This window comes from Dasypus novemcinctus, chromosome 12 (assembly GCF_030445035.2).
Source record: "Dasypus novemcinctus isolate mDasNov1 chromosome 12, mDasNov1.1.hap2, whole genome shotgun sequence".
Taxonomy (NCBI): domain Eukaryota; kingdom Metazoa; phylum Chordata; class Mammalia; order Cingulata; family Dasypodidae; genus Dasypus; species Dasypus novemcinctus.
In genome coordinates this window covers 51,777,945-51,805,088 of record NC_080684.1, presented here as the reverse complement: position 1 = coordinate 51,805,088, position 27,144 = coordinate 51,777,945, and the positions used below count along the sequence as shown (strand labels likewise).

At 37.6% G+C, this 27,144-nt stretch overlaps 1 protein-coding gene across 3 annotated transcripts in view; it reads right to left on the bottom strand.

Moving 5' to 3' along the window:
* RAB3IP (RAB3A interacting protein) overlaps window positions 1–27,144 on the bottom strand; it is a 60,997-nt gene that overhangs the window by 16,743 nt on the left and 17,110 nt on the right. For all 3 annotated transcript variants that reach the window (XM_058308414.2, XM_058308413.2, XM_058308415.2), the window contains exon 4: window positions 4,048–4,143. In XM_058308414.2, coding sequence (XP_058164397.1) covers window positions 4,048–4,143 — 96 coding nt within the window. The remainder of the gene's footprint in view (window positions 1–4,047; window positions 4,144–27,144) is intronic.

Here is a 27,144-nt window from a genome sequence, read left to right as displayed (position 1 = left end):
AGGGCCAAATTTAATTGCAGACAGGTAGCAAGTCAAAATTAACATAAGTAGTTTAATATATTGTCCTTCTTACATAAGTTTCCATATATCATTATAAAATTTGCTTCTAACGAAACTAGAGGGAAGGGAAGTTGTGTGTTCTATGTACAAAAATGTAACAAGTCACATATTTCCTATTACAGATTTTTAACTTCTCACTCTTCCCATCTTTAAATTTTCATCTCTGGTGACTAGCTAACTAAGCAAATAAATGAATTTAAAATGTTCACGAAAGAAAATAACTCCAAAAAGATGGAGGGAGAATGAGGGGTATGGGAAGTATGTGGATACATGAAAAGCACTACATATCTACAGAAGTCACACTGCAATGCTACTTATAATGATAAAAACTGTAGAAACTATATTTAATAGATTATGACCACCATTTTATAATTAGTAATGACTATGGAGTAACAATAAAAATGCAATCTGAAGAAAAAAATACAAGGTATATAGGATTCCAACCATATAAGAAAATACTTATAACCTCTAAAACAGAAATACATACTGCATAAATAAATATAGCAAGAGGTAATGGCATTTATTTTTCCTCTAAAATTTATTACATTAAAAGTTTTAAGAAAAAATTTTTGAGAAAATAAAGAAGTAAGTAATAACAACATTACCTATCCCAGTAATGAATCAACATTTTTGATAAGGAATTTCTGGAGGCTCAAGATCTCAACCCAAAGGAGACACTCTATGGCAATGCTTCCTAACCTGTGAAATATTATCTTTCCTCCCCAAACCTCCTCCTGCTCCCTGGAGGAGGATATTTTTAAGTTATCAAACTGTCAGGGAATACTACTAGCACTTTTTTTTCACTTTTTATTTTGAAATAATTCCAAACTTATAGTTGCAAAAATAACACAAACCCCATAGAGGAAACTCCAAATATCCACCCATTTTACCTCCTTTGTCATATCTATCAATTGATCATCTATCTTCTGAACACTTGAAAATAGGTTTCCCATATCATACTCCTTAAACACATACTTCCATGAACATTTCCTAAGAACAAAGGTTTTCACTTATTATATAACCACCTTAACATGGGTATAAAGTTTACTTTCTATAATTCAATTTTTCTTATGTCCCAATAATATCCATTTGAGCATTTTCTCCTCCATTCTTAGATCCTATCCAGTATCATGCATTGTATTTAATTGTCGTCACTTCTTTAATTTCTTTTTTCAATTGTGGAAACATAAATACAATGTAAATATTCCCATCCCAAACCCTCCCAAGTGTACCAATCAGTGGAATTCATCACATTCATAAAATTGCAGTACCCTCACTACCATCCATTACAATAACTTTCCCTTCACCCCAAAGAGAAATCTTACATTCATCTGCACCCCATCCCCCCACCGAAACCTGTACTCTGTCTCTATGAGTTTACATATTCTCTGGCATTTTCCTTGTGGTTTTCATGGGGCTTAAAATTAATGTCCAAAATTTGTAACACTCTCATTTGCTGTGACACCAACTTAAATAGGATACACAAACTATTTTTCTATTCCCTTAATCCCCCTACCTTTATGATTCTTGTCACAAATTACATGCTTATTTATGATTACATTTTATGCATTTGCCTTTTAGATCCTATGGGAAGTAAAAAGTGGAGTTACAAATCAAAAATATAACAGAATTGGTATTTACACTTACCCATTACATTATCTTTACCGGAGATCTTTATTTCTTCATGCAGCTTCAATTTACTGTCTAGTGTTCTTTCCTTTCAACTTGCAGAACTTTTAGTATTTCTTGTAAGGCCATTCTAGTTGTGATGAAGTCCCTCAACTTTTGTTTATCTGAAACTGTCTTAATTCCTTCCTCATTTGTGAAAGACAGTTTTGTTGGTTATTGAATTCTTGGTTGGCAATTTTGGGTTTTCAGTTTTTTAAATATGTCTTCCCACTGACTTGCTGCTTCCATGATTTCCAAAAATAAATTACTTAATTTTATTGAGGGCCCCTTGTATGTGATATGTTACTTCTGTCTTGGGGCTTTCAGATTTATTTTTTTATCTTTAGCATTCAACAATGTGGCTATAACATGGCACAGTGTGGTTCTATTTGTATTTATCCTGTTTGAGGTTTGTTAAACATCTTGGATATGTATATTTTTGCCTTTTGCTAAATTTGAAACATTTTCAAGCCATTATTTCTTTGAATATTCTCTCTGCCACTTTCTCTTTCTTGTCCTTTCAGCACTCACACAATGCATAGATTGGTATACTTGATGGTGTCCCACAGGGTCCTCAGGTTCTGTTCATGTTTCTTTATTCTTTCCTTGTTCTGATCCATTGACTGCTATACTTCAATTGTCTTATCTTCAAGTTCACTGGCTGTTTGTTCTGAAAGCTCCAATCTGCTGTTGAAACCCACTACAGAATTTTTCATTCCAGTTATCACAATCTTCAACTCCAGTATTTGTTTTTTCTTTTTAAAATTTCTATCTCTTTACTGAGATTCTCTTTCTATTCATCTAGCATTTTCCTGATTTCCTTTAGTTCTTTGTCAGTATTTTCTTTAGCTCTTTGAGCATATTTAAGACCATTTTTTAAAAGACTTCGGAATGAACCTGGTCTAACCCTCCTCATTTTTGGTTTCTAATGTTTTCATTTCTTCCTTTGCTTGGGCTATCACTTCCTGTTTCATTGTAACTTTTGTAATTTTCTTTGTCGAAATCCGTACATTTTGATATGTTAATGTGCTGTTGCTGGAATTTAGACTGAGGTTTCTGTTTCTTAAGCTAGTGCTATGACAGAGCTTTCCTTGAATGCCAGGAGCTAACAAAAAAAAAAAGAAAAAGAAAGAAAATACCTTTCCCTTTCTTTGCAGATTGACCTGTCAAGTGCTGGGTTTATCTGTATAATGAGTTTGGAGAAGAGCTCAAAGCCAAAGCATATGGTCCTCCCTGATCCTTTCTGTGCATCCATCTTGTCCTGGGTATGCAACTGCGGACCTAGGAATCTCCCCCCCATTTACACAGATATGAATGCCCCCTCTTCCCTACAAAACAGTAAAACAGTTTCTTCATGGTCCCACATTACTGTACTGTCTGTCCTACAGCCAGCAATCCTTGCCCCAGGCAGCATGGCTTGATTGTTCTTCCAGTGTTTTGTAGGAGAGCTTGGTGAACAGCTTTCTACATGCTGGGCAAGTTCTGGGACAGTGAGTCCCTCAGGTTACCACCAGACAACTGGGCCAGACATACAGGCTCTCAGTATGTGCATGAGGGGTTACTCTGCTCCCTCTGGAACTGGGATCAAGGATCCACACTGGGAATATCAGCCAGGGAAGATGCCATAAGACTCTACTGCTTTTAAGTGGACTTTTTCTTGATTTGGCACTTGCCCCGTTACTGCTACCCTTTAACTGTTTTCTGAGCTTTTGAAAGATGATTCTACCAGTTCTTGCTGATTGTTCAAAGCTTCTATGGGGGAATGGAGCCCTGAAGCATCCCACTCTACCATCTTGATCAGGGCCAGACTACTAGCATTTTTGGGGACAAGCCAAGGATGCTAAATGTCCTACAATGCCCGTGGCACCTCTATTGAGAAACACTGCTCTAGATGGCTAGAAATTTACGTGTAGGTGGCAGGCGGAAGATGAAGATATATACAAGAAGATGTGACTTCTAACGTTCCTTCAAATCATCCCATGTCAGATGACTATGTCAAAGAGTTTGCCCCCCCTTTATTCTGAAGTCAAATAAAGTTATTCTAAAGGAGTTTCTAAATACTTGCCAAAAGCAAAATTAAAATTAAAATTTATCTCCATTCTTACAACGTATGCATTTTTAAACATATTTTTTTCCATTTTACATCATTTTAAGGTGTAGAACCAACATTTCTTAAAGATTTTGTTTTTGTTGGTGTTTAGAGGACTTAATAAGTGAAGCTAAGCACATCTTTCTCAAGATTCCTTCCTAAAACAGTTCTAATCAATATATAAATAATCAAGATGCTGCTCTTTCCAAGATGTAAATAGACAGACCTACCTCAAACAGACTAGCTGTAAGTTCCTCTAATTCCTGTCCAAGTTGATCTCGTACTTTAGAAAGCCTCTCACATTCTTCATCTTTTAACTTCAGTTCCTATAAGAAATTGGTGATTTTTAATTTCCTTGGTTTGAAATAGTCAGTAGACTATATAATATTTATTAATAAAACTGCAAAAAATTAGTACTGTCCCCTCCCTTAAAATATTCACAGTGAAAATATTTATCTCGCACTAGTTATGTGGAAGGCAATCAGGCAAACCTAAAATTACAAAAAACCCCAACTAACACATTAAATTCTCACATTTCTTTCATAAAGCAACCAAAGATAAAATAAGCAATATATATTACATGTGAAAATAAACAACAAAGACATTTTTCCCTTAAATTTTATCTGAATATATTTATTTATACCAAGCAATTTCTTTGTGTTTATATAATTTTAATAGATGTTGGGTTTTTTTAATCTAAAATAGTTTATTTATAGATCACTTCATGTATTGTACTACAATTAGTCAAAAATTTCCACTAGGAGACTTTAGCCACTTAATGCTGCTACCAGAAGTAAAAGATGCATATCAGAATTTAAAATAAAGATGACAGTTAATGCCAACCAAATACTCTGTATCCAGCAAAACTGTCATTCAAAAATGAGGGAGAGTTCAAAGTATTTGCAGGTAAACAGAAATTAAGAGTTTGTCAACAAGAAATCTGCCATCAAGAAATATTAAAGGAAGTTCTGCAAGTTGAAAAGATTAGAAGGAGAGAAGGTCGGAGGGAGTGTAGAAAGGAATAGTATTCATAAGAATAACTAAAAAGATAAAAAGAGAAATAAAAACAAAATATGACATATATAAACCTAAATAAAAAATGGCTAATGTAAGTACTGCCTTGACAGAAATAACTCTGAATGTTAGTGGATTAAACTTTCCAATCAAAAGACACAGATTGGCAGAATGGATAAGGAAATATGATCCATCAATACACTGTCTACAAAAAACTCACTTTAGACCCTGGGACGCAAGACGGTTGCAAGTGAATGATTAGACAATGATTTTACATGCAAACAAACAAAAAAAGGGCTGGAGTAGATGTACTAATATGGGACAAAATTAACTTTAAATATAAAACTATTGTAAAGACAAAGAAGGACAATATATATTAATAAAGGGGTAATCTAAAAGAAGAAAAAAACAATCTAAACATTTATGCACCTAACCATGGTACCCAAAAATACATGAGGCAAACACTGGTAAAACTAAGGGGAGAAACAGATTTCACTACAATTACAGTAGGGGACGTTAGTACACTATTATCACCATTAGACAGAACACCTCAACAGAGGATCAATAAGGAAACAGGGACCTAGAATAATACATTAGAGAATCTTGACCTAATAGACACATTGAGAAAACTACACCCAAATACAGCAGGATTTACATTCTTCTCAAGACCACATGCATCATTCCCAGGACAGACACATGCTAGTCACAGGACAACTCTCAACAAGTTCAGAAGGACTGAAATTATACAAAATAATTTCTCTGACCACAATGGAATAAAACTGGAAATTAATAAGGGGAAAGAGAAACAGAAAAGGCACAAAAACAAGGAAGTTAAACAACACATTCTTAGACAATCAATGGGTCAAGGAGAAAATTACAAAAGAAGTAACTATCTTGAAACAAATGAAAATGAGAATACAATATATCAAAACCTATGGGAAGCAGTAAAAGCAGTGCTGAGAAAGAAATTTATAGTCATAAATGCTTATAATAAAAAGGAATAAAGAGCTAAAATCAATGACTCAACTGCACACCTGGAAGAACAAGAAAAAGAACAAAATAATTGTAAAGCAAGCAGAAAGAAAATAACAAAGAGCAGAAATAAATGAAATTGAAAATTAAAAAAACTAGAAAAAATTAACAAAAACAAAAGCTGGTTCTTTGAGAAGTTAAATAAAACTGACATATCCTTAGCTAGACTAACAAGAAAAAAAGACAGAAGATGCAAGTAAATAAAACAGAAAAATGAGAGAGGGGATATCAACACTGATCCCACGCAAATAGAGTATCATAAGAGGATACTTTGATAAATTGTACACCAACATGACGGATATCTTAGATGAAATGGACAGATTTCTAGAAACATGCAAGCATCCTACATTGATGAAAAAGAAATTGATGAACTCAACAGACCAATCACAAGTAACAAGATTGAATTAGTTATCAAAAACCTCTCTACTAAGAAAACCCCAGAATAGATGGCTTCAGAGGTAAATTCTACCAGGCATTTTAGAAAGAACTAACACCAATCCTGCTTAACCTCTTCCAAAAAATAAAAGTGGAGGGAAAATTGCCTAATTCATTTTATGATGCCAACATCACACTAATACCAAAGCCACAAAAAGATGACAAAAGAAAACTCTCTCTCTTCAATGAACCTGGATGCTAAAATCCTCAACTAAATACTTGCTAATCATGTTCAACAACACATCAAATGAATTACACACCAAGACCAAGTGAGTTTCATCCCTAGTATGAAAGGATTGTTCAACCTAAGAAAATCAATGTAATATACCACATTAACAGATCGAGAGAAAAAAAATCACATTATCTCTATTGATGCAGAAAAGGTATTTGACAAAATACATCATCCTTTCTTGACCAAAAAACAAAAAACAAAAAAACTTCAAAAGATAGGAATAGAAGGAAACTTCCACAACATGATAAAGGGTGAATATGAAAAAACCCACAGCTAACATCATATTCAATGGTGAAATGCTAAAGGCCTTCCCTCTAAAATGTGGACAAGGCAAGAATGCCCACTGTCACTGCTCTTATTTAACACTGTGTTAGAAGTAATTGCTCGAGCACTTAGGCAAGAAGAAGATATAAAAGGCATCCAAATTGGAAAGGAAGAAGTAAAAATTTCACTATTTGTAGATGACACGATCCCACACATGGAAAGCCCTGAAAAACCTTCAACAAAACTTCTAAAGCTGATAAACTAATTTAGTAAAGTGGCAGCATATAAAATCAACACACAAAAAATCAATAGCATTTCTGTACACTAATAATGAGTAATCTAAGGAGGAATTTTTTTTAAATTCCATTTACAATAGAAACTAAAAGAATCAAATACCTAGGAATAAACTTAAAGATGTAAAAAACTTCACAACACTGTTAAAGGAAATCAAAGATGATCTAAAAACTGGAAGAATATTCCATGTTCATGTATTTGAAGACTTAAAATCAGATGTCTGTCCTACTCAAATTGACTTACAGATTTAACACAATCCCAATATAAATTGCAACAGCACTTTTCACTGAATTGGAAAGGCCAAAATGAAATTTATTTGGAAGGTGCCCTGAATAGTCAAAAAAACATTGAAAAGAAAAACAGAATTGGAGGAATCATGCTACCTGGCTTTAAAGCATACTACAAAGCTAAAGGGGTCAAAACTTCATGGTACTGCCACAAGGATATCCTTGGAACCGAATTGAGAGAACTGAATTGAGAGTTCTGATATAGATCTTCACATATATGGTCAACTGCTATTTAACAAGGCCACCAAGCACACTAATTGGAAAGAATGACATCTTCAACAAATAGTGCTGGGAGAACTGGATATCCATAGATCAAAGAATGAGAGAGGATCACCATCTCACCCTGTACATAAAAATTAACTCAAGATGGATCAAAGACTTACATGTAAAAGCCAAGGCCATAAAACTCCTAGAAGATAGTGTAGGGAAGCATCTACAGGATCTTGTAGTAGGAAATGATTTCATAAAATTTATACCCAAAGCACAACCAACAAAAGAAAAAAATAGATAAATGGAATCTCTTCAAAATTAAATAAGTTTGCACTCAAAGGAGTTTGTCAAGAAAGTAAAAATACAGCCTACTCAATGGGAGAAAGTAGTTGGGAACCACTTATCCAGTAAGGGCGTACTATCCAGCATATATAAAGAAATCCTACATCTCAAAAATAAAGACAAACAACCCATTTAAAAAATGTGCAAGAGATTTGAAGAGACACTCTTCCAAAGAGGAAATACAAATGGGTAAAAGGCACATAAAAAGATGCTCAACATCACAAACTATTAGGGAAATGCAAATAAAAACTACAGTGAGATATCCTCTTACACCTATTAGATTGCCAGCTATTAAAAAAATAGAAAATTACAAGTGGTGGAGAGGATGTGGAGGAATGGGAACCCTCATCCACTGCTGGTGGGAACATAGAATGCTGCAGCCATTGTAAAGGATGGTTTGGCAGTTCCTAGAAAGCTAACAATAAAATTGCCGTATGACCCAGCAATCCCACTGCTGAGTACATACCCAGAAGAATGAAAGCAGGGACACAAACAGATAGAAGCACACCAATGTCCATAGCAGCATTAGTCACTATTGCCAAAAGTTGGAAGCAACCCAAGTGTCCATCAAGAGATGAACAGATAAGCAAAGTGTGGTACATACATATAATAGAATATTACTTGGCTGTAAGAAAGAATGAAGTAGTAACACACGATAACATGTTCTTGAAGAACTTATGTTGCATAAAGTAAGCCAATCACTAAAGGACAAATTTTGCATGACCTCACTGATAGGACCTAAGCCTATTGGGCAGACTCAGTTAGAATCTGAAAGTGTAGCAATTTGATATTATTGATGAATTCAAAAAAGAAATATTGGGTTATGTTTGTAAACTGATCTTTTCCTCTGGGCATATTAGATTATATTGGATTCAGAGGTAAACCTCTTGTGCCAGTAAGGAATTCAGTCATCACCCCTTGTTGGGTGGGATCTTGCAGATAAAAGGCATGGCAAAAGACAGAGTTGGAGGGTTTTTCATGTTGGAGTTTTGACGCTGGAGTTTGATGCTGAAGCCTTAAGCTGGAGCCTCAGGAAGTAAGCACAGAGAGGAAAGAGAAGCAAGCCCCAGGAAGGGAGGAACCCAGGAAGCCTGAACCCTTGCAGATGTTGGCAGTCATCTTGCTCCAGTGCATGAAAATAGACTTTGGTGAGGGAAGAAACTTATGCTTTATGGCCTGGTATCTCTAAGCTCCAACCCCAAATAAATACCCTTTATAAAAACCAACCAATTTCTGGTATTTCACATCAGCACTCGTTTGGCTGACTAATACAACAGGCAAAATCCATGATGAGGTGTGTATGGGGGGAGGGTTGGCAATGGAGTGCAGTGATGGTGATGCAGGGACGTGAACTGGGTTAACAATGCAGGAATGTGAGCGTGAACAGGGTGGGGAGGTTGGGATGGAGTATCCATGGAACCAAGGGAGGAAGGAACAGGTGAACTCTTGGGATTTGTAGGTCTGTGGTTGAAACAACAATGGTGGGAATGCTTTTTTTGGGCAAAAATGGCAGGGGAGGGTAAGTGATGCAGGGCATTGGTGGTGGTGGGATATGTGGGAAAGGGTTCACCTGATACTTCTATGGAATATGAATGTGTTCATCTTGTCACAGGGTGTTATCTCAGTGTGTGGAGACCCACACAATAAACAAGAAAATATTAAACTTCCATCCTGGGAAGTCCTGCAATGTTCTCAACTAGAGGGGCAAGAGCACCTCAAGTACAGAGGCAGAGCCTAAAAGAAGAAAAGAGATCAGAGTATGTCAAGCTCTCAATATTAATGCATGTAACTATGAACCTTTTTCTTCAAAAACTGAAACTTAGTGGTTGTCATAGATTTCAAGGGGAAGAGAGAAGAAATGGGTGGAACATGGGCATCTCTGGGGCACTGGAGTTGTTCTGCATGATTTTGCAATGACGGACACAGGCCATTACACATTTTGTCAGAACCTATAAAAGTATATGGTGCAAAAGGTTAACCATAATGTAAACCACTGACCATGTTTCAATATTTGTTCATTGATTGTAACAAATGTACCAAACTCATGTAAGATGTTACTGGTAGGGGATGATGTAGGGGGCAGGGAGTAGGGTGCATGGGAATCCCCTGTATTTTCTATGACTTTTCTGTAACCTAAAGTTTCTCAGAAAAGTAAAAAAAAAAAAAGACACTGGGGGAAAATATGAAAGAAACTGTCAAAATATGTAAAAGAGAAAAGATCTTATGGCACAAGGCCAAAAAAAATTTGTTTTAATTCTTTGCATGTGTTTATTTCATCATTTTGTTGTTGTTGGCTTTGGCTTTGGGGAGGTTTTGGGTTGCATAGGGGTTACAGCTGTGGTAGGGAGGGATAACAGATCTGGGGTGCCCATTGGTGGGGGGATGTGTGTGGGGCAGTACGTCTGGGGCATGCCTCTATAGAATATGTCCATGCAGTCATGGAGTGTTGTCTCAGCGGGTAGAGACCCACAGAATAACCAATGGAAGACTGAGTTCCCACCCTGGTGAGTCCTGCTTCACTCTGTCATAAGAGTGGCAAGAAATCTCTTGAGTATATGGGCAGTGCCTAGCATGGAGGGTGGACCAATGCACCAGGCCCTTGCTATTGTTACTTGTACTTATGAATCTTGTTCCTGTAAAATCAAAACTTGGCCCGGTAGTATATATTGCCTAAGAGTTACCTTCTGAGGGCTTCCTTGTTGCTCATATGTGGCCTCTCTCTAAGCCATACTCAGCATATAAATTCACTGCCTTCCCCTCACCATGGAATATGACTCCCAGAAATAAGCCTCCCTGGCACTGAGGGATTAATACCAACTGCAAACTAATGATGCATTTGGAGAAAGACCTAGACCAAAAGAGGGAAATATTAAACGCAAATGAGTTTTTATGGCTAGGAGATTTCAAAGTGAGTTGGGAAGTCACTTCAGAGGTTATACTTATGCAACTCAGGAGGATCATACTGTCTGCCACAGCAACAGTGGCCCAAGTAGGGGTGCTCCTGGGGGCTCTAGAGACATCTAGACACTATAGGTAGGGTATACAACCCCAGGAAATTGCCACCCCATCAGTGGGCCTTAACTTGAAATACATGATAACCCATCAAGCCCAGTGTATCAAAGATAGATTCATTTATAATTTTCCTACATATATTTCTTTCCCTCCATTTTATATGAACCTATAATTACCCATTAAATATATGTCCCAGAGATTTAAATCTTCTGGCTATTCATATGTCGGGTGAGTCCTGAATCTCAGCAGAGGTGCTGCCAACACCTACTCTCCAGTTCATCAGATTCAACCAGGGCAATTAACAAAAGGATGATGATGGACAATGCCAAACCCAAGAAGCAAAGAGTTATCTGCAACTTCAAGCAAGATAGTTCTATCCATTTGCCTCATGGGATTTAAGCCCTCTCTCAACGGAACCAGAGTGGGCATCACCATCCCAAAGTCCTCAAGATAAAGGAACCAACAAACATAAGGTGGGAAATGCAAATATGGACTAAAGCAGACTTATTATTATTCTAGTAATGGAAGAACTTGTAACACTGATAAAAGGACAGTGGTCACCAGAGGTTCTGAGGAGAGAGGAAGGGAAGAATAGGTGTAACATGTGGCATTTTTGAGACATTGGAATCATTCTGCATGACACTGCAAGGATGAATACAAGGCATTATACATTTTGTCAAAACCTATAAAATCATGCAGTGCAAAGTGTAAACCATAATGTAAACTATAGACCATGCTTAGTACCAATGCTTCAACAAGTGTTCATCAAGTATAACAAATGTACCACATTGATGAAAGATGTTGTTAATTGGGGAAGTGTGGGAGGGGAAGGGGGAGAGGTGGGATACATGGGAATCTCCTATATTTTCAATATAACATTTATGTAATCTAAAGCTCCCTTAAAAAAAAAGAAAAAAATTTTTGCAAAAATTCCTAATTCTGTAACAAAAGTGTGAGAATATCAACTTCAGTATATCAATTGTAGTGGTGAGTACAACATGAACTATAACAAGTTTGTAATATTAATACAGGGTGTTAATAACTGGGTGAGTTGAGGGAAAAATACACCAAATATAAGATATTGGCTATTATAGTTAGTAATAATATTTTGATGATGCTCTTCCGTAGTTTGTAACAATTCTTACAAAATAATGCAAGGCGTTGGTGGTGAGGTAATGAATGGTAACACTGCATGATTATAGGCATGTTTGTTAAGTTCACAACTTTTACTATACACTTATTATGTATGTTCATGTATGAATGATAAACTTCGATTGTTATAGTTTTAAAAAAAGAAACCAACAATGAAAAGATACTTAATGACAAAAATCACAGCCTACAATTAAGCATGACTAAGGTCACAAATAGATGTAAAATTTCCATTATTAAGATGTCAAAAATACGCATTTTTATATTTTGAAGTAGCCCTAACATAATCTTTCAAATTTAAGAGATTTTAAAAATGTTTTAAATTAGTCTCAATTAGTAAAACAATGGGTTAGTCATGCTGCAATTGTGGTGGCAGCATAGTTTTTGAATACCCCAAGGACAACTCCTGAAAACCAAATATACCGAGTAGGATATCAGAAGAACCCAGTGATTACATTTTTAACAGAACTGGTGAAAAAGAATCCCCACTAATCTTGGAATATAAGGGGATATGGGTAAACTGCCAATAATGCAGGATTAGCATCTGTGCAGAAGTATAGCTGTGTAAAAAGTAAAAGGGAACTACTAAGCAAGGTACTCTACAAGCCTCAGAACCCATAAGTCTAATTACCCGAAAAGGATAGGACTCTATCCTGGGTGGAACAAATCTGAGAACAGGTGGCAAAAAAGGGAATGTTTTTCACAAGTTGAAGATAAGTTAAAAAACTCACAAAGCAGTAAATAGTACTGTGAAGTTCTAAATTCTCAAGAACCTCAGAAGTATCCAGCACAATGTCCCTTCAAGAGGGACAGAGCTTCAGCCTAAGGGAAAAGGTCTTGGGATCTGAAAATAAACTGAACAGAATAGAAACAGAGATGGAAAGCTTGAGACAGCAAAAAAAGAAGGGGCAGTGGTAAGGTTCCAAAGGAAACAGATCCCAGAGCAAAATACACTATCTTATGATGGAATACTAAGCCTGCAAAGCTCTCAGAAACCCTGGACTAGAGGAGAAAACCTTGAACAAGACTTAGATCTCAGAGACAGAAGTGGCTATCAGATACACCACATTTTGAGACTTAATCTCTGTGGTCTTAAGTATGTTTAGGTTTATACCAATTGATTTGTGAGAAGCAAGCTTTATTCCCAGCTAATACTTAATTCTTAGTATTGCTTAGGGTAGGGAACAAAATCTCTGAAAAATAAAGGGTATTATTATGCTAATACCCTGAACAAAAAAAGTCCACACAGCACTTTTATCAATAAATGTAAATGGGCATAACTCAGCTACAAATACAATGATATTCAGATTCAGTAACAAAGCAAAATCCATCTCTATGCTCTATACAAACCACACCTAAAACAAAGTGATTTAGACAGATTAAAAATGAAAGGATGGGCAAAAGTGTACCAAAAATATAATACAAATAAAAATAAAACAGGATTTCAATATTGATATATCAGACTAGGGGAAAACAATGTAGAACCAGGTAGGCAGAGTCGACTCTCTCACAAAAAAGAACAGAGAAAAGGTAAGAATCTATCTGGAAGGAGCTGCTCTGGATATATAGAGAATGAGAAGGTGCTCTGAGTCATTCAGAGGGTACTGGAAAGATAAAGAAGCCAAAGGAAAAATGTGAGTTGTTTGCTCCTGTGGCTGGAAATGTCACATATACCCTGCCCTCAGGGCATGTAGCGTCAGTGGGGTCCCTGGCTCCCTGCTGCCAAATAGTAAGAAGGAACATTCCCTGGGAGGAAGAGGGATCTGACAGAGCGTGGAGAGTGATTTCTCTCTGGTGAGTTTGGCCAGCTAAGTCCCCTCTGAATCTTGGAAGGGACCCTGACCCAATGGGCAGAGGAGATGGTGGATCTGCTCAGGCAGACTGTCACACCTAGCCTCCCTGGGAGAGAAAGGAACTAGATTAGAGAGGGAGTGGAGACAGGCACCTAATCAGCAGGGCTCTGGCAAACTGCAGAAGTCTAATAGAAAGGGGGGGGGGGGGGGGGATACAGCCTGATAAGCTTTCTGAAGCCTAATTACCTGCAGAGCCAGTTTAGCTCAGTGGAGGGATTCCTACCTTGAATATAGAGGTCCCTGGGTTTCCTTAGAGATGTGATCCAGAGAGTGATTCACCAGGTTATCAGGCACCCAGCTGATATGTTATGACAGGTAACATAGACATTTTGTTTCGTTTTAGGTTTTCTTGGATCTGTTACTTTTTATTTTTAAAATGTTCCTGTATTTTTTTTTTCCTATTTTACTCCCTAAAACCCAGTACATCATCTACAGAAAGCAGGCTGCAGGGTGATCGACTTATGAACATCATAAGGCTGAGAAGCTTATTAGGAGCCTAAGAGCGAAGGCTGTTTTTTTGTTTTTTTTTTAATTGCTGCTGTTTTGTTTCTTGTTTGTTGTTCCCCTTTGTTTCCTTTTTTTTTCTTTTGCCTATTTTTTCTACTGACATTATTTCTTTTCTTCCTTCATTTTTATATCTTGTTTTCTGTTGTTTTTCTTTCACCTCACCTCTTTTTGGTCTTCAGTTTTTATTTTATTTTTATTTCTTTTCTGTTTTCTTTCTTTTTCTTTTCCTCTCATCATTCAAGTCTTTTAATTCATTCTATATATTTTTCTCTACTTTGTTTTTTATTTCATTTTTTCTACTCCATGTTTTTAATTCTTATTCCTTTGTACTTCTTATGATTTATTTTCCTGGGTCTTATATGGTTCCTCTTCTACCTTTTCTGTATTATTATTATACTTATTCTTTTTCTCTTAGCACTTTCCTTTTCTCTGGTCCTAATATTTTTTTCCAAGGAAGCACAGACAACAGCAAGTAAATAGAATAAGAGAAACCAAGTATCAAAGTGAAACCTTGCCACACACAAAAGAACAACAACAAAATAAACCCTAGAGTAGCAAAAGAAGCTAACCAACCAAAGACGACCATCAAGATAAACAGATGCCTAGGCACCAACAAAAAATTACAACCCATACTAAGAAACAGGAAGACACGGTTCAGTCTAACAAACAAACCAAGAAACAGGAGGAGATGGAGAACATGGAACAATTAATCAGAGATATCCAAACAAATATCACGAATTAACTTGATGAAGTGAAGGAAGAGGTAAAGGATATTAAGAAAGACACTAGGAGAACATACTGGAGAAATGTAAACCTACATAAAAAGATAACAGATGGTGATGAATGGCACAATAAAACAAAAATACACTGGAAGCACATAACAGATTTGAACAGGCAGAGAAAAGGATCAGTGTCATGGACGACATATGAAATCAGACAATAGAACAGATACATAAAAAAGAACAAATCAAGCACGGACTCAGGGATTTGAATGACAACATGTAATGTACAAACATACACATTATAGGCATCGCAGAAGGAGAAGTGCAAAGGGATAAAAGGTGTGTTAGAGGAAATAATGGCTGAAAACTTGCCAACCCAATTGAAGAACATGGACGTACATGTCCAGGAAGCACAGGGCACCCTGAACAGTATAAATCCTAACAGGCCTACTCCAAGACATACACTTGTCAAATTGTCCAATGTTTAAGACAAAGAAAGAATACTAAAGCAGCAAGAGAAAAGAGAATGATGACATACAAGGGAAGCTTGATGAGATTAAGTGCTGATTTCTCATCTGAAACCATGGAGGCAAGAAGGCAGTGGTATGACATAGTCAAAGTGCTCAAAGAAAAAAACTCCCAGCAAAGAATTCTCTACTCAGCAAAGCTACCATTCAAAAATGAGGGAGAGTTCAAAATATTTACAGATAAAGAGAAATTAAGAGAGCTTGTCAATAAGAAACCTGCCCTTCAAGAAATATTAAAGGGAGTTCTGCAGGTTGAAAGGAAAAAACAGGAAAGAGTTGGATTAGAGTGTAAGAGTAACTTGAAAAGAGAAATTAAATCAATATTGATATCAGACTAGGTAGAATGCAGGGAAAAGATTGTTCAACAATACAAAGGAAACATCATAATGCTAAGGACTATAATTCACAATGAAACCTTTAAAATATTCTGGAAAAACATGAAAGTGAGCTAAAAAAAAACAAACAAAACAAAAATGAAGATATACTATGTTCTTAGATAGAATGGCATCATAAATATGTCAATTCTCCTGCTGTTAATAAATAAATGGATATACTTAATAGCAGGCACTTTCAAATGCTAATTCTATAATTATATCTGAAAGCTACATCAATTCCTTCAATATTCCCTACAATGCAAGCATATAATGGTAATTCCTCAGGATGCAAAAATCAAATAAGATGCAGTCTCCTCGGTTTCAGTGATAGGGTATACATAGGAGGAAGTTCACCTAGGCATACATATAAGGTATATAAAAGTGTTCAAATTTTCATGAGGTATTGTCACAGTGGGTGGAGAGTCACACAATAACTGAAAGAATACTGAATTCCTGTCCTGGGGAGCTCTGCCACATTCTCTAATGGAACAGCAAAAATCCTCCAAGTGTAGGGGCAATGACTAGTGAAGAAGTTTGGTCCACTGATGGGCCTTTGATACTGCCAACTATGCTTATGAGACTTTGCTCTTGAAATTGCAACTTAGCCTAGTGCTGTGGGGTGCCTAAGAGTTACCTTCTGAGTGCCTCAATATTGCTCAAATGTGGCCTCTCTCTAAGCCAAACTCAGCATATAAATACATTATCTTCCCCCCAGCATGGGACACAACTCCCGGGAATGAGCCTCCCTTGCACTGAGGGATTACTACCAGGCACAAACTAGCAATGCAACTGGAAAAAGCTCTTTAATAAAGGGGGTGGAGTGGGGGGGTAAAGACAAATGAGTTTATATGGCTAGGAGACTTCAAAGTGAGTTGGGAAGTCATCCTAGAGGTGATACTTATTTAGGTTTCAGTGGCCCGTAGACTGCCAAAGTAGATACTATCCCAAACAGTGGGGGTCCTGAGGGCTCTGGAGACACCCAGGTACTATGGTCATGGCAGATAGCTCTGGAGTTTGGTGCCTTGCCAGTGGGGCCTTCTTTGGAGTTTGTGCTCCCAAGTGCAAAGGACTTGGACTTGGTTGTGACTTCTCTACACATGCCTGCTCTGTCCCTTCTATTTGAACCTATAGTTTGGTGCTGGAGTTGGTAAGTGTACATCCAAGAGACCTGAATCTTTGGGTTGTCCATGTGCCACCTGCGCCCTGAGCATCAACAGAGTTGCAACACCTACTCTCCAGTTCACTGGACTCATGCAGGACAACTTACAAGGAGGTGAGGGACAACCACCATACCAAGGAACCAAGAGAATCTATATGTGCAAGCAAGAGAGCCATCCATCAGTCATACGGGATCAAAAGGGGGCATTATCCTAGAATCCTCAGGTTTGGGGAATAAAATATGGACTAGAATACACTTACTGGTATTCTACTATAGACTGACTGTAATTCTAGCAATGGAAGAAATTATATCATGGATGTGGAGACAGTGGCCACTGGAAGTTCAGTGGGTAGGGAGAGGGAAAAACAGGTGTAATACAGGGGCATTTCTGGGGCATGGGAATTGTCCTGAATGACAATGCAACAACAGATACAGACCATTATATATCTTGCCATAATCTAGAGAACTGAATGGGAGAGAGCATAAACTACAATGTAAACAATAATCCATACTTATTGACAATGTTCCAAATGTGTTCATCACTTGCAATGAATGTACAACACTAATGAAAGAGTAGACTTGCTGGTGTTCTACTGTGGACTTGTTGTGATTTTAGAAATGAAAGAAATTAATATCATTGATGTGGAGAAAGTGGCCACTGGAGGTACTGAGGTCAGGGAGAGGGAGAGGGAGACGGAGAAGGAGAGGGAGGTGTAATATGGGAGAATTTTCAGGACTTGGAGCTGTCCTGAATGTCACTACAGCAATGGATACAGGCCACTGTATATTCTACCATGACCTAAAGAGTAGGAGGGAGTGTGGACTGCAATGTAGACTGTGGTTCATGCTTAGCAGTAATACTCCAGGGTTTATTCGTCAAGTGGAGTGGATGTACCACACTAATGAGGGAGGTTGTTATGAGGAAGGACGGGTGGTGTGGGGAGTGGTACATATGAGAATCCCTTTGTAGGAGTTTGATATTATTAATTCCAAAAAGAAATACTGGATTATGTTTGTAAACTGATCTTTTCCTCTGGGCATGTTAGATTATATTGTGCCAGCAGGGCATTCAGTTCCCACCCCTTGGTGGGTGGGGAGTCACAGATAAAAGACATGGGAAAGCACAGAGTTGAGGTGTTTTAATGTTGTTGTTTTGATGGTGGAGTTTGATGCTGAAGCCTTAAGCTGGTGCCCCAGAAAGTAAGCCCACAGAGGAAAGAGAAGCATGCCACAGGAAGAGAGGAACGCTGAGCCCAGGAAGAAGCAAGTTCTGGGAAGAGAGAAACCCTGAACCCAGAGAGAAGCAAGATCCTAAAAGGGAGGAACCCAGGAAGCCTGAACCCTTGCAGATGTCGGCAGCCATCTTGCTCCAACATATGAAAATAGACTTTGGTGAGGGAAGTTACTTATGCTTTATGGCCTGGTATCTGTAAGCTCCTACCCCAAATAAATACCCTTTATAAAAACAAACCAATTTCTGGCATTTTGTATCAGCACCCCTTTTGCTGACTAATACAGAATTTGCTACGAAGGAGTGGGGTCATGTTTTTGCAATTACCAAAATGCTGGAACAGTTTTATAAATGGGTAAGGGGTATTTTTTGGAGGAATTGTGAGATGCTTGATGAAAAAGGCCTAGACTACACAACCAATCCAGTGTCCACATAGAAGAGGTGGCATTGGATTGGGAAAAGTGGACATAATGGACAAAGGGTATGGGGAAAGGCAGGAAGAGATGAGAGGTGGAGGCGTCTTAGGGACATGGAGCTGCCCTGGATGGTGCTTCAGAGGTAATCACCGGACATTGTAAATCCTCACAGGGCCTACATGATGGAATAGAGGAGAGTATGGGCCATGATGTGAACCAATGTATATGAGGTGCAGAGGTGCCCAAAGATGTACTTACCAAATCCAATGGATGTGTCATGATGATGGGAACGAGTGTTGTTGGGGGGGGGGAGGGGGGGGGTGGGAGGGTGGGGTTGAATGGGACCTCACATATATATTTTTAATGTAATATTATTACAAATTCAATAAAAAATAAAAAAATTAAAAAAAAAAAAAAAAAAAAAAAAAAAAAAAGAAAAAGGCCTAGACTGCTTTGAAGAGACTGTTGATAGCAATATGGATGCTAAAGAGACTTTTTATAATGCCTTAAAAGTAAATGATGAAACTATTACTGGAAACTGGAGAAAAGGCAATCCGTGTTTTAAAGTTGCAGAGAACTTAGCAAGATTAACTCCTGGTGTTTTATGGAAGGCAGAATTTGAAAATGGCAAGCCTAGGCATTTAGCTGAAGAAATTTCCAAAGTAAACCTGGAGAAAGCTGCTTGGCTTCTGCTTGCAACTTATAGCAAAATGCTAGATGAAAGAGATATGCTGAGGACTGAACTGTCCGGTACAAAGAAAACAGAAACTAATTCTGGAAATTCCAAGCCTCTGGAAATCAAGCTCCCAGAAGAAAGTACCCCATTGGAAGACTTTAACTAAACTTAGAACTTGTAAATAAGTATTAAAGATGCAGATATCTCAGAAAGATCTGTGGAGCGTTTTACTGTCTGATGGCTTGGACCCCTGCTTCTAGCATGCTAAACCAACAAGGTTTTGAAAGAACTTTATGAACAAAACCACTGTCAGCTTGGACTAAAAGGGACATGGAAAGGAAAGACTGAAGGAGAAAGAGCCTTAAGACATCACCTTGGGCCAAGAGAGGAGCCCCACCCATGTGTACAGAGAGGGTGACTTTGCACCAGCAGTTGAAGGTGGTGGATGTTCCCACCCGATGTTCTGGGAGAGTTTTGCTGTCCCAAGGCACAGAGAGGGTGGAGCATATTCCCCAAGGATTATGATGGCTAAGGTCAGCACCCCACAGGTCTGAGAGGGGTAGACCTGTCCCCCATGGATTAGGAAAGGACAGGTGGTCAACTCCTTGCTCTGAGAGGGTTGAGCCTGCACGCCAAAGATTAGGGAAGGCCAGCTGGTCAATCTGTTGCTCTGAGAGGGTTGAGCCTGTATGCCAAAAGTTAGGAACGTCCAGGTGGTCAACTCATTGCTCTGAGTGGGTTGAGCCTGTTTGCCAATGGTTAGGGGGAATGCTGTCTTCATGTCACTATACTAGAGGGGTTATGACTCTAACCCAAAGATTGGGTAAGGTGCGGCAAGCACCCCAACACTCTTGGAGTGTGAGGTCTGGAGCTTGGTCAACACCCAGATGCTTGATGAGGGTGGAACCAAGAAAATGGTCATTGGGCAAGCATGTGGGAAGGGTGGGTTCCCATAAGGCACCAAGGAGAAGAAACCATCCTCTTAAGAATGACTCTCAGAATGAAATCAATGGAGGATGCCCTTCAGGTTTACTGAACTGTAGAGGACCCATAACTCATGTTTCCCTCCCAATTCCTCCTTATTGTAATGAAAATGTTTAACCTTTGTCCATTTGTGTATTGGAAACAAATAAATTGTTTTGTAAGTTTCAGGGGTCTATAGCAGACAGGACTTTGTCCCAAGACAAACTGTATTTCTTTAAATTGATTGTGATAATGATTTAGTACTTGCATTGTTACTGATTTAAAGTTTTTTCGAATACTGTAATGTCTTTTTTTGGAATTCAGAGGGTGGGGTGTAGCAGTTTGATATAGTTATGAATTCCAAAAATAGATACTGGATTATGTTTGTAATTTGTAATGATTAAGTTATGATTAGGGCTTTTGATTGGGCCATGTCATTAGGGCTGGCAAAGGACAGAGTTGAGGGTTTTTGAAGTTGGAGTTTTGATGGTGGAGTTTGATGCTGAAGCCTTAAGCTGGAGCCCAAGGACGTAAGCCCACAGAGGAGAGAGAAGCAAGCCACAGGAAGAGAGGAACGCTGAGCCCAGGAAGAAGCAAGTCCTGGGAAGAGAGAAACCCTGAACCCAGAGAGAAGCAAGACCCTGGAAGGGAGTAACCCAGGAAGCCTGAACCCTTGCAGACGTTGGCAGCCATCTTGCTCTAACATGTGAAGACAGACTGGTGAGGGAAGTAACTTATGCTTTATGGCCTGGTATCTATAAGCTCCTACCCCAAATAAATAACCTTTATAAAAACCAACCAATTTCTGGTATTTTGCACTGGCACCCCTTTGGCTGACTAATACAGAAGGTTATCACCAAAGTCCCTTTTTAATTTTTGACTCAAGATTATAAGTCATAGCGTCACAATACAGTTTCTTCAGTCCTCACTTGAAGTTTCTTGCCTTAAAGGTTTCAAAATCTAAGTGATACTGGTAAAGCAATGCCTACTCCAGCTCCCACAGAATGGTTTCCAGTTTCCTCCTCAATACACAGGGTGATGGGCAGGCATGATGTCCAATTCCCACTTTTCCTCTCATATGGTGTACTGAGACACTTCCTTACTTTCCCAGTGGCAGGATTATAAAGTAGTCGGCAGAGAAAAATCTGAGAAAGGTCATGAAAACTACAGCCTTTGACCATTTGTTCCCTTTCACTGTTAGAACATGAAAGTGAAGCTCTTGGGAATTGAACAGCCCATGGTCAGACAAAACCTCACTCTTCTACTGGCAGTTAACAAAGACAATTTTTTCCTAGAAAAAGGAACACTTTCCACCCCCCACCCCCCCACCCTCCCACCCCTCCACCCCCGTGAAAGGCCAAGGTTGAGGACTGCTGGGCAGGATTGTCCAAGTGTCAGAGCAGGTTCTACTTCTTCAGTTTATATATATATAATTGAACTCTGAGAGTTCTTTATATATTCTAAGTACTCGTCCTTTTATGGAAATGTAGTTTGCAAACATTTCCTCCTAATGTGTAACTTGACTTTTCATTCTTTTAACAAAGTCTTTCACAGAGCAAAAGGTTTTCATTTTGATGATGTCCAATTCTTCAATTTATGGATTGTGCTTTTGGAGTCAAATCTAGAAACTTTTTGCCTAGTCCTAGACCTTGCAGATTTTCAAAGTCTTTTCCTAAAAGTTTTATGGTTTTGGATTTTACATTGAACTCTACAATCCATTTTGAGTTAATTTTTATACAGTTGTGACATTTAAAGTGAGGTTCATTTCTTTGCCAATAGACGTTCAATTACTCCAGCCCCATTTGTTGGAAAGGCTTTCTTTCCTCAATTGAATCGCTTCTGCTCTGTTGTGAGAAATCAGTTAAGAGTATTTGTGTGGTTCTATTTTGGGTTCTCTGTTCCATTTCCTTTATTCACATGTCCATTCTTATGCCAAAACCACACAGGCTTGATTACTCTAACTATATAGTCTTCAAAACAGATTCCTTCCACTTTATTCTTCCTTTCCAAATTGTAATTTGGTTCCTTTGCTATTCTTTCCATATAATGTTAGAATAATCTTCTCTACATCAACAATAAACTTCGTTGGGCTTTTGACAGAAATTACATTTCTGCATATCAATTTGGGGAAGATTCAAATCTTTAATACGTTGAGTCTTCCAAACCCTAAACATGGTACGTCTCTCCGTTTATTTAGATCTTTGAATCCTTTCATCGTTTTGCAGTTTTTAGCATACACATCCCACACATTTTGTTAGGTTTACACCTATTTCACTGGGGGTGAGAGGGAGAAGCAATTATAAATGGTATTGTATTGTGGCACACGGTATCCACATGTTCATTGCCAGCATATAGAAATACAAGTGATTTTATGTTTATCTTGTATGCTGCAATCTTTCTGAAGTCATTTATGAGTTCAAGGACTTTGTTTTGATTTTGGTGTTGGTAGATTCCTTGGGATTTCTGATGTAGTCCATCATGTCCTCTGCAAACAGTTTTAGTTCTACCTTTCCAATCAGTAAGTCTTTTATTTATATATATATATATATATAATTACACACACACACATTTTTTTTTTGGCCTTACTGAACAGGCTATAAATTCCAGCACTACATTTAAGAGTAGTGAGTGGACATTCTGGCCTTGTCCCTGATTTTAGAGAGAAAAAATTTAGTCTTTAATCACTAAATATGTTAGCTGTGGGTTTTTATAAACACTCAAGTGAGAAAGTTCCTGTCTGTGGGAGGCAGAATAATGTCTCCCCAAAGATATCCACATTCTCATCCCCAAAACCTGTCAGTGCATTATGTTACATGACAAAGGAAAATTAAGATTACAGATGCAATTAAGGTGGCTAATCAGATGATTTATACAGGGAGATCATCCCAGATTAGGCAGGCCCAATGAAATCACAAGGGCCCTTAAATGTGGATGAGGAAGACAGAAGAGGAGGCCCAGAATGATGCCACATGAGAACTCAACCTGTTGCTAGATTTGAAGATGGAGGAAAAGGGCCACGAGCCAAGGAATGTAAATAGGGTCTAGAACAGGGGTTCTTAACCAGGGGGCCCATGAGCTTGAGTTGAAAAAAATCGACTTATCTGCATTTCCTTCACTTATGAATGTATGCAATAAACTACAGTAGTATTCATTTCACATTATGTTGCAGTTGTTGCATATCTCGAGAAATTGCTTACTTTGCATACTTTGAAATTACAGAAGTTGTTAGACCCGACACTAGTTGAGTGTCATAAAACTATCTGCCACTACATTCTGAGAAGGGGTCCGTGATTTTCACCTGACTGGCAAAGGAGTCCATGGAACAAAAAAGGTTAAGAACCCCTGCTCTAGAAGCTGGAAAGGGCAGGAATTAGAATGTGCCCCGAGAAAGGCACAAGGCTCTACCAACACCTTGATTTTTGCCCAGTGAGACCCTTTGCAGAATTCTGAACTATCGATAAGGTGATAAATCTGTATTGTTTTAAGCCATGAAGTTTGTGGTCATTTGTAACAGCAGTCATAGGAAACAGGTAACACCCTCTATTTCTAGTTTTTACGGTTTTTATCATGAATGAATATTGAATCATCAAATGCTTTTTCTTCATCGATTGTTATTATGGTGGATCACACTGACTGGTTTTACAAAGAACCAGCTTTGCATTCCTGCAATAAATCTCACTTGGTCACTATGTATAATTATTTTTATATATTGATAAATTCTGTTAAGCTAATATTTTGTAAAGGATTTTTGCATCTATATTCATGATCGGTAGTGGTGTATTTTCTTATACTGTCTTTGGTTTTGGCATCAGGATGTTAACTTCTTAAAATAAGTTAAAAAGTGTTCCCTCCTCTTATGTTTTCTGGAAGAGATTCTAGAATTAGTGTTAATTTTTCTTAAACATTTGAAAGAACTCTAGTGAAAGTGTCTAGACTGGGACATTTCCTTACTTTGGGGGGCTTTTTAAATTACAAATTTAGCTTTCTTAATATTTATAGGGCTAATCAAAATATTTCATATTGGTATTTGTGATGATTTTGTTTTTTGAGGAATTTGTCCATCTACATTATTATTTAAACATGTAGAGTTGTTCATACTATTTTCTTCCTGTAGTTTCTGATGCCTGCTGCATCTGTACTGAAATACACTGCTTCATTGCTGCTCTCTGCAATTTCTGTCCTTTTTCTTTATCAGCTTGCTGGAGGTTGTCAATTTTATTGACCTTTTTAAAGGACCAGCTCTTTGTTTCACTTATTTCCTCTACTGTTATTCTATATTCAGTATCACTGAATTCTTACCTCTATTATTTCTGTCCTTCTTTCTTGCTTTGGACTTATTTTGCTCTTCTTTTTCTAGGTTCCTGAGATAGGAGCATAGATTGTTGATTTGAAACTTTTCCTCTTTTCTAATGTATGCCATAAGTGCTATAAAGTTCCCTTTCAAGCACTGGTTTTGCTGTGTCCCACAAAGTTTGATCTGCTTTATTTTCATATTCAATCAGTTTGGTGTATTTCCTTTGAGATTACTCTTCAGTCCATGAGTTATAGAAATATGTTATTTAGCTTCCAAGTGTTTGGAGATTTTCCTGTTACTTTTCTGTCCATAATTTCTAGTTAGATTTCATTGTGATCAGAAAACACACACTGTATGATACCAATTCTTTGAAGTTTGTTAAAGTTTGTTATGACTTGGAATATTATCTATCTTGTTGTATGTTTCCAGGGCACTTGAAAAGAATGTATATTCTGTGGTTGTTAGGTGGCGTATTCTATAAAAGTCAGTTAAAACCTCTTGGTTAATGGTGTTGTTTTGTTTATATCCTTTCAGATTTTCCGTGCAGTAGTTATATCTGTTGAAAGGGGGTGATGAATTCTCCATTTGTGGATTTATCTATTTCTTAGTTTTATCAGTTTTTGCTTCACATATTTTGTAGTTGTTTGCTGCACATACATTTAGGACTGTTATGTCTTCTCATGCTGGATGAGCCTTCGATCATTATACAATGTCACTCTCTGTTTCTGGTGAATTTCAATGTTCTGAATTTTACGTTATCTGCTATTACTATACCCAATCATTTTCTTTTAATATTTCCATGCTAGATCTTTAGCCATACTTTTACTTTCGATCTGATTATATCATATTTGAAGTGGATTTCTTTTAGACAACATTTGGTTGGGTAATTTTTTTAACTGGGGTTTTTAGAACATTTAACATTTAATGCAATTATTGGTATGTTAAAGTTCATGGCTATCGTTTCTTTCTTTTTCATTTGTTGTCTTTTTCCTGTGTTCCTGTGAGTTATTTGGACATTTTAAGAATTCCATTTTGATATAACTGTAGTGCTTCTGAGTATATCTCTTCATACAGCTTTTTCAGTAGTTGCTCTAGGTATTACATAGATATATACATCACAGTCTATTGTTCATTATCAGTAAGATAAAATCCTTTTACCTTTCTCCACTTGTATATATACACATCACAGTCTACTGTTCATTATCAATGTGAGTGAAATATAAAACCTTATCTTCCTTTAAATCCTTTTACCTTCCTCCAGTTGTAACTGCCTTAAATACACCGTTAAAAGCTTTTGCTTAAAGAATAATACAAATTAGAAAACTCAAGAGAAATACTATGTTTGTAAATTAATCTATTCCTCTGGATGTGATACCCTTTGATTGCATTAAATTCAGTTTAGAGGCCTTTGATTCGCTTACTTGATAAGATCAATCTAGGGCTCCTAATTGGACAATATCAGTGAGGTGTGACTCAGGTTGAGTCTCCGCCCTCTTGCTGGGTCTGATATAAATGGAAACACAAAGAGACTCACACAGACAGATACAGGAAAAGGAAGCCATATGTCTGTTCCTGCCATGTAAGAAAGAGGACTAAAGGACCACTTAAACACAAAGCCCCAAAAAAGCTGCTCAAGAGGAGATGGTGAGCCCAGAGGGAAAGGCTGAAACCTCAGCAGAGATAAGCAGCCATCTTGCTTCACTATGTTACAACACTGCCAGGATCAACAATAGCTGACTTTTGTGAGAAAGCATCTCTGATGGTATCTCAGTTTGGACTTTTCACAGCCTTGGGACTCTAAGCTTTTATCTCAAATAAATCCCCATTATAAAAGCCATCCCATTTCTGGTACTTTGCATTGTACCCCTTTGTCAAACTAAAACAGTAGATCTGTTAGAAATAAACTCTCTTAGTTTTCCTTCATCTAAGAATGCTTGGCTTCCACCTCATTCCTTAATATTATTTTTCCAGGATACAGGCTTTAGATCAACAGATTTTTTTTTTTTTTTTTTTTAGCACTTGAAAAATGTGTCATTTCTCTCTGCCCTCCATGGTTTCTTGTGTAGTATCTGCTTTAATTTTTCCCCCAATAGGTAAGGTGCCATTTTTCTCTTGCTGCTTTCAAGGATTTTTGTCCCCCACCCCTTTAGTTTTTAGCACTTTGACTCAGAATATGTCTTAGTGTGGATTTCTTTGGGTTTATCCTCTTTGGGGTTCAATCAGCTTTTCGTATTTTTCTTTTGACAAATTAATATCTGAGTACTTTTTTAGCCCCCACCCTCTTTCTCTTTTCCTTCCAGAGCTCCAATGACATTATGTTAAATCTTTTCTTAT